Genomic DNA, 8845 nt, shown 5'->3' with positions numbered 1-8845 from the left:
GGATTGACAGCTCAGCAGGAAAGCACAAGGACCTGAGTTTGATCTCCAAAACCCATTTTTTTTTTTTTTTTGGTTTTTTGTTTTTTTGTTTTTCGAGACAGGGTTTCTCTGTGTAGCTTTGCGCCTTTCCTGGGACTCACTTGGTAGCCCAGGCTGGCCTCGAACTCACAGAGATCCGCCTGGCTCTGCCTCCCGAGTGCTGGGATTAAAGGCGTGCGCCACCACCGCCCGGCTTAAAACCCATGTTTTTTAAAAGGCTGGGTATGGCGGCATATATTCATCACAGTGCTGGAAGAATGGGAACAGGAAGGGTCAGGGTTGGCTGGTCAGCCAGCCTCCTCTACTGGCCAGTGAGAAATCCTACCTCAAAATAATAATGATGATGATAGCAATAATAATAATAATAATAATAATATAGTAAATGTGCCTGAGGAATGAAACCAAGGCTGTCTCTTGACCTCTACACACACGCACACACCTGAGCATGTACACACACATCCACACACACAAGGATTACAGGGACACAGGTGATACAGGGCTAGCTCTTGACCTTTAATTATAAGCAATGCTGGAGTAGCTTGTGGTCATAAAACCAAACCTCAGTTAGGCAAGGCTGGTGGTCATCACGACGCGTCCCCTCTCTGCAGGCTACAGCTTGCTGCATGTCTGTTGTGTTCAGGGCTGGGGATATCGCTCAGATGGTAGTGTTTGCCCAGGATGCAAAAAGGCTTGGGTTCAATCCTTAGCACCACATAAACCTGGTATGGTGGCACACCCTGCAACATCAGCAACACTCAGAATTTCAAAGTCATCCTCAGCTACAAAGCAAATCTGAGGCTGTCCTGGGATATACAAGCCCACCTCCCAAAACTATGTTATGTTTAGTTGTGTTACCCCACCTGTAATGGGGGTGTTTTGTGGCACTAGTTTTATGGAGAATCTGAAAATGGTGTGATTCTGAAACCAATCTGACCCCATGAACTTCAGAAGTAGCCTGCGGTCTGCCTCCTTTATTTCTTTAATCTCTGAAAGGGATGCGTGTGAGAGAGGAGACATGCCAGGAAGAGATGAGGGCATCTAATGTCCAGCCCTGTGAACAGGACAGGCAGCTGCACCCACATGCAGCACCCTCTTCTGTAAAAGCAGCATATGCAGATGCGTTAGCCCCTGGCTTCTTGAGAGAGGGTGGTGGAAGCCAAGGAGGGCACGTGTCTGCGGAGAACAGCAGAGCTGGGTTTGCCCCTTCAGCCTCTCTAGAGTGCGGAAAAGAAAGGGGGTGGAGGCTGCTGTGAGGAAAAAAACAGCCACAACTGCCCTCAGAGACTAGCTTAGCCCCCAAGTGGAGGCACTGTGGCTGCTGCCCCGAGCACAGAGGAGGCACCAGTGCCGAGGGAGGCACCAGCAGCTGGGGCTCAGAAAAGATCTCCCTAGGCAGGAGCCATGGCTTGGCCACCTCCCTACTGGCTCTGCCTGCTGGGGACCTTGGTAGGGCTCTCAGCTACCCCAGCTTCCAAGAGCTGTCCAGCCAGACATTATTGGACCCGGGGAGGACTGTGCTGCCAGATGTGCGGGCCAGGTAAGAATGGACCTCAGCAGGGCTGGGGAGATGCCGTTTAAGATGAAGGGGGATGCATGGGGTAAGACTGAGCTCAAGCAAAGTCAGGCAGGCAGCCCTGGAGGAATCACCTTGCCTGGGCCTTGATTCTGGACCCTCTGCTCACAGGTACTTTCTTTGTGAATGACTGTAGTCAGAACAGAACAGCTGCCCTGTGTGGCCGGTGCATACCAGGCGTCTCCTTCTCTCCAGACTACCACACCCGTCCCCACTGCGAGAGCTGCAGGCATTGTAACTCTGGTAAGAGGGGCAGGGTGTGCAAAAGGTGACACCGCGCAAATCCGGGGCTGCAAAGCTGGCGGAGCCGGTGTGGAGAAGCCAGAAGGGCTGGGGTCAGAGAGCTTCAGCAGCGTCAAGGCTCCTGGGAAGTGGAGCCAACGCCGAAGCGTGGCGTGCCTAGCTATCTAGTGGAAGAGATACAGATTTGAAGGACCAGTGAGAAGGTCTCTGTAGATAGGATTCAGACAATAAAAAGGGTGATGTTGCCAGGTGCAGTCACATACTCATAATCCCAACCCCAGGGCAGGGCAGGTGGAGGCTGGAGGATCGCTTGATCACGGGAGTTCAAGGCCAGCCTGACCCTGTCTCAAAAAAAAAGGCCACCAAGATGGTTTAGCAGGCAAAGATACTTGCCACCAAGCCTGGCAGCCTGAGTTCACTCCCTGGGCCACATGGTAGAAGAAGGAAAGAACCAACTTGTAAGTTGTCCTCCGAGCTCAGATGTGGGCGTGAGTACACACACAAGTGGAAAAATATAATTTGCCTTGGACGGTGTCACACACCTTTAATCCCAGCTCCCAGAAGGCAGAGGCAGAGGCAGGCAGATCGCTGTGAGTTTGAGGCCAGTCTGGTCTACAAAGCAAGTTCCAGGAAAACCAGAGCTGTATTGGAATTCTAATACACAAAAATACTGTATTGGAAAAAAAAGGAAGGAAGAAAGGAAGGAAGGGAGGGAGGGAGGGAGGGAAAGAGAGAGAGAGAAAGACAGAAGAAAGAAAGAAAAAGAAAGAAAGAAAGGAAGGAAGGAAGGAAGAAAGAAAGAGAGAGAGAGAGAAAGAAAGAGAGAAAGAAAGAAAGAAAGATAGAAAGAAAGAAAAGAAGGAAGGAAGAAAGAAGTGAAAAATATAATTTAAGTGGGGATAGTTCCAGAAGCCCAGGTCTCAGAAAAGCAACTTCCAGCCAATGAACTGCCTGTGTTCCAGTGTTCCTACAGTGGACATACATTTGCAGGCCAGCCCTTTAGAACTTAGAGTTAGGAAATGACACCAGAAATCGGGAGTAACAACTTTTTTGCACAAAAGCCATTTTGGGGGGAAAAGCAAATAAATCTGTTCTTGCTTTTAATAAATTTCTACTTTTTGCAAATGAAGAGGTAAGATATCTATAGCTCTCTTTTCAAACTCTGCTGTCATTTCCCTACCTCCGTTAGGGATTCAGGAAGTCTGTGTTATCGTACACTAGAATAGCACACTTTAAAGAGGCCCCTTTGAAATAACGGTTGCCAGTGAGACACTTTTTCACATGTAGAAAAAAAAAATGAATTGCTGTTGAAAAAAATCTGTAGGAAGTAGAAATGGATTTTAATAACGTTAGAAAAAAATATGTTCTAGAAAGTGGAGGCAGCTGAATAGTAAATTCTAACAGCAATTTACAGGACCGTCTCAGATGGTTATGCTGAGGCAAATATAACAACAAAAGCCTTGTCTGTAGGAATTTCAGATAATTCCTGTAGAAATACTATACTGTGCCTAAATCAAAGTTATTTTTCCAAGTGTTAAAAGTTTCATATAAGTAAAAGGGGGTTTTCTGCCGGGCAGTGGTGGCACACGCCTTTAATCCCAGCACTCGGGAGGCAGAACCAGGCGGATCTCTGTGAGTTCGAGGCCAGCCTGGGCTACCAAGTGAGTCCCAGGAAAGGCACAAAGCTACACAGAGAAACCCTGTCTCGAAAAACCAAAAAAAAAAAAAAAGGGGGGGGGGTTTCTATATCCCAATGAGACTTAGTTGTGACTTAACCATGTGGCTTCACGAAATTGCCTTTTGATATTATATTCTTTGTTTGTTTGCTTTTCAAGACAGGGTTTCTCTGAGCAGCCCTGGCTGTCCTGGAACTCACTTTGTAGTCCAGGCTGGCCTCGAACTCACAGAGATCCACCAGCCTCTGCCTCCCAAGTGCTGTGACGAAAGGTATGTGCCAACACCGCCCGGCTTAATATTACATTCCCCAGAACTCCAGAGGAAGGTGGCGCTTTGTGAGTTTGAAGCAGCCTAGTCCATGTAGCTAGTTCTAACACAGAGAAACCCTGTCTCAAAAAAAAAAAAAAAGTTTTTTCCACAACTCAGTGGTTGGGCTCGATCCTTATCAGATTAAAGGAGATTAGTCATAATCAAGGGTTCACTTAGGCGACACATACACTAAAACTGGAAGATACAACGAAGATGAACATGGCCCTGTGCCAGGATGCCACACAGATTCATGAAACATTCCATATTTTTATACAACAAGGAAAACAAACTCATAATAAAAGCAACATCATTTTATTGTTGCTGTTGCTTGCTTGATTGGTTTTGGATTTCTGAGACAAGTTTTCTCTGTATAGCCCAGGCTGGCCTGGAGTGATATATAGACCAAGCTGGCCTCCTCTAGAGATTCATCTGTCTCCTAAAGTCTGGGATTAAAGGCGTGTGCCACCATGCCCATCAAAGCAACAGAAATACTCCTGAGGCAACTTAGAAATGAGATTCTCCCTCCCTGGCAGCAGCCTCCACAGGGGTGGGAATTCCTGAGTCAAAGCTCCTGGCTCACTCTGTAGCCTTGTCAAAAGGCCTTCTGCTGATAGCCAGTCTGCCCTCACCCCCTTCACTGCGTTCCAGACTGGCTCCATCACCTTTATCCGTGGGTCTCAGCCTCACCCAAGGTATCAGGCAGCCGGAGTAAGGCAACGGTGCAGGCCCACTGGGTCTGGCCTTCGCTAGACCCCACGCTCACGTCTTTAAGATGGGGAATTTATGCTCAGTTCAGGTACAGTAAGGACCCCTAGGTCCCTGGTGCTCCCAACCAAAGACAACAGCACTCCATCCATCCACCTGTCAGCAGCCCAGCCCAGCAGTGTTCGGAACCAGCCTTGCCTTCACCATGCCCCACCCTTACCCCACCACCCCACCCCACCACCGCCACCACCGCAGTCCCCCACTGATACCCAGGCTTCTCTTACTCTTCCTGAGCAGATCCTGGTCCAAACTGGCCCACAATTCCTGACAGGCCACAAGGAAACTAAGTTCTCGTAGCAACTTGATCAGAATTCAGAAAAGAGGCCATAGGACTATAGAGAAATTGTCGTTCTCTCTGTCCTGACAAGCCATAAGCAAAAAAAAAAAGCGTTAGAGTTGATGCAGGTCTTGGCCATTCACTATTTCTACATCCCTCTTCTACCTGTGGGACTCCCAGGAGTGTTATCCCACCTCCAGATGTTGTTGCCTTCTAGGGAGTCACTTTCCCCCACAACCCCAACAACTTGCAAGTCCAGCACAGTACCCTGCCCCCGGTATAACTGATTGGCAGCTCCCAGCACTGATCCCTACACTAGACTAAACTTTCTATTTTAAGGGTAATGGATGCCTATAATCAAGTTAGTCTCTGGTAAAGTTAAAAACATACCAGGAATCATAGGGACACTTCCTAATGGCTAAAAACTACAGACTCCTCAAATGTTCACTGGAAGCAGAATGAACAGATACGTGCCTGGTGGTATATCCATTCAACGGAATATTATACAGCCATGAGAAAGGATGATCTGTAGTTAGAGCCAACGGCATAGGTGAAATTCACAAAGGGTTAAGTAAAAGAAGCCAGACAGGAATGCGGTCACACTGCTTGATTCCATTCACACAGTTGTTTTGTGCTCATATGGCTCATGGCAGAAGTCATGGTGATGGCCACTTTGTGAGAGCTTAGTTACCGCAAGAGGACAAAAGGGGACAGTGTTGGTTATCTGCTGTTCCTCAATGAGCTCCTGGTTATACCTGTGAGTCTAATTTGTACTTTTTATTTATTTTTTGAGACAGACATCGCTATGGAGCCCTGGCTGTCCTGGAACTCACACCCAGTTGGCCCCACACTCCTGCCTCCCGAGTGCTGGGTGGGGTTAAAGGTGTGCACAACCACACCTGGCAATGTTTTTTAACTTTTAAATTACATTTATGTATTTACTTGTGTGGGAGGAGTGCATGCTAGCTACAGTTTGCTGGTGGAACTCAGAGGAAACTTGCAGAAGTCAGTTCTCTTCTTCCAACACGGGGGTCCCAAAGCCTGAACTCAGGTCGCCAGGTTTGGCGTCAGGTACCTTCTCCTGCCGAGCTACCACTCTGCCCCTTGTACTGAATCTTAAGATCTTAAGCTTTGTACTTACGATGTGTATATCTCCACAGAAGTATATGATATGCCAATAAAAAGCTTTAAAGTAGCAGTGAGTAGGAAAGAAAATTATACAATCCTCTCCTTTCAGTTTCTGTTTCTTAGCCCATGAATTTTCTGTCAACCATTCTTCAAAAACAATAGCAAGGTAGCAGGCGGCAGTGGCGGAGGAGGGGTGGGGGATGGGGGCGGGCAAGGATGAGATGATGGTAATGGAAAGACATCCACAGCCTTTGAGAAGGTCTCCAGTGAGGGGCAGGGGCGGGTGGACACCTCTGGTCCCTAAGGGCCTGTGGCATCCTGTTTCTCCTGGTCCTCCCCTCTCCCAAGGTCTTCTCACTCGAAACTGCACAGTCGCTGCCAATGCCGAGTGCACCTGCTCCCAGGGCTGGCAATGCAGGGACCGGGAATGTACGGAGTGCGACCCTCCTCTCAACCCTGCACTGCCCATACAGCCGCCTGAGGCCCCAGGCCCACACCCACCACCCACCCACTTACCTTACGCCCAAGGTATGTAGCAGGCTGCCCCTCGACCACCGGACTGTTGGGGGCAGTGGGCCAGCCCACCTAGCGCTGTCCACTCTGCACTGACTCCCGGCTAGGTTCCGGGCCCGACTTGTCTTCCTTCTGTCTCCCGCAGAATCCCAGGCTTTCAGCCCGGTGCATCCCGGGGGTGCGGTGGGCTTCCTGCTGTGATCACTCTGTCTCTTTCTTCCAGAGATACCAGAGGCCAGGACGGTCTGGCCTGCACACACTAGGCAGTTTCCTGCCTCAACTCTCTACACCCACTGGCCATGTGAGTTTTCTCCCTAATCCCCATCCCTCAGAGAAAGCACAGAGGAAAGAGGCCGAGAGGGCAGCCACTGGGAAGCCCCTAAGCGTGAGTGAGGGATAGGGGTACAGAGCTATGGAGAAAGTTCAGTGCATAAGGGTGCTTGCTGTGCAAGGATGGATTGGGCTGAGGGAGTCTAAGGCTAGATCCTCTTACAAAGCCTCTGGGTGCCCTTGCCTGTCACAGCCCAAAGACCCCTGTGCAGTTCACACTGTATCCGAATCTTTGTGACCTTCTCCGGCATGTTTCTGGTCTTCATCCTGGGTGGAATCTTGCTCTTCCGTCAAAGACGAAATCATGGACCAAGTAAGAGACAGGCCTTCCCTCCTTCCCCGAGCCCACCATCTCAGCTCTGTGAGCCACAGCTAAAGCCCCATCCCATCCTCACCCTACTCTCACTCTTCATGAGTTCTTCCCACAGCCTCCCCTAGCCCTCCCCCCACCCCCCACCCCCCTGCTTTCTCTTCTCTTCTTACCTTCATTCCCCTCTCTCCCCACTGCTGACCAAGACTCAGCCAATTGTCTTTCCACAGACGGAGATAGCCAGGCAGTGCTTGAGGAGCCCTGTCCTTACAGCTGCCCCAGGGAGGAGGAGGGCAGTGCCATCCCCATCCAGGAAGACTACAGGAAACCGGAGCCTGCTTCCTACCTTTGAGGCAGGATGGGGCGGGGCCTTTTCCACTGAGGCACCATCCAGGGGGATGTCCCCTACCATCGTCATCAGAACCCTTTCCTGTGTGCACTTTGACAAAACGCCCTTCTGAGACTGATAGCGATAAGAACAGGATCCCCCAATGTGAGGTCCAGCAGGCTCGGGGAGGCCCAGGCTCTAGCTGTAAAACACACTATTATAAACGAAGCCCTATAGTTGGCAAAATCACATGCTGAGGGTGAAAATGGCCTGCCAAGGGCTGGAGAGATGATTCAGCAGTGAAGAGCACATGTTGCCCTTTTGGAGGACCAGAGTTTGATTCCCAGTACCATCAGATGGCTCAAAACCACCTGTAACTCATTTCAGGGGAGCTGACACCTTTGACCTCCTCTGGCACCCACAAACGCAGAGCATACACTCACGCAGACACACAGACACATGACTAAAAATAAAAATTTTTAAAATTTTTGAATGGGCCACCAGCAGAAGTCCCGCACTGGCCCTGGGGCCGGAAGGTCTCACCTGCCTCAGGAGACACTATCTACAGACACATATACAGCCTGCTCAGGTCTCATCTCCGTAAGCTCTGGTGCTGCTGTGAGCAAAGCAGAGACTGAGACTTTCTCTCAGTTTAAGCTAAAACTGTAAATAAATTCATTTTTCTAGTTCTGTATACACTGTCCTTTTCTCTCAGGGTAGGCAAGCATTGGAACCCAGAGCCTGGCCTTATGATGCCCAGGGACTCCAGTAATAGCTGTGAAAGTTCTACAATCTGTTTCTCTTCCCCCCCCAAAAAAAAAGAGGAGGAGGAAGGGGTGATGGGGGCTGGGAAGAAGGCATGAAGGATGAGTTCTAGCACCCTTCATAAGAAAAAGAAAATACCCAGCACACACATAAGGAAAGAAAAAACAATAACAACACAACACAAAACAAAAAACCAACTCCATGTGGCCCTGTGTGCTTGTAATTCAAGGGCTGAGGTGCCAGGAGGGCAGGGGTTGGAGCGGAGACAGGACATCACTGGTGCTTGTTGGCCACCAAACAATTCCAGGTTCAGAGAGAGACCCCATCTCAAAAGAAAATGGAGCAAGGCACCCAGAGTCCTCACTGACCTCCCACCCACAGGCATGGCCGTGCACACCCACCCTACACGCGTGTATACACCACACACACAAATATAGCTTAAAGTGAAACTCCACGTTGTAGCTCTCCAGCTTCCTGAAACTCCAATCCCACAGCCAGGCCACACCCCATCTCACCGGTGAGGTCATGGACCTGAACAGGAAGTTTTCACCGGGGCAGACCAGTGGGATTTCATATGGCTCTAAAAAA

General features: G+C 49.6%; 1 protein-coding gene and 1 non-coding gene across 2 annotated transcripts; both read left to right on the top strand.

Moving 5' to 3' along the window:
• The first annotated feature begins 431 nt into the window (after positions 1-431).
• Positions 432-8577, top strand: Cd27 (CD27 molecule). Its single transcript, XM_052721575.1, has 6 exons — positions 432-1576; positions 1724-1855; positions 6360-6539; positions 6748-6841; positions 7022-7167; positions 7395-8577. Exons 1-6 carry the CDS (start codon positions 1441-1443, stop codon positions 7514-7516), a joined length of 810 nt encoding a protein of 269 aa, XP_052577535.1. The 5' UTR covers positions 432-1440; the 3' UTR covers positions 7517-8577.
• LOC128100188 (U6 spliceosomal RNA) lies at positions 4009-4111 on the top strand. Its single transcript, XR_008214706.1, has one exon. It is a non-coding gene; the product is annotated as a U6 spliceosomal RNA (small nuclear RNA).
• Positions 8578-8845: the final 268 nt, after the last annotated feature.

Source organism: Peromyscus californicus, unplaced genomic scaffold, assembly GCF_007827085.1.
Source record: "Peromyscus californicus insignis strain IS unplaced genomic scaffold, ASM782708v3 Scaffold_6__1_contigs__length_162567912, whole genome shotgun sequence".
Lineage (NCBI taxonomy): Eukaryota > Metazoa > Chordata > Mammalia > Rodentia > Cricetidae > Peromyscus > Peromyscus californicus.
The sequence above is the reverse complement of the archived record's forward strand: the minus strand, read 5'-3'. Positions and strand labels throughout refer to the sequence as shown.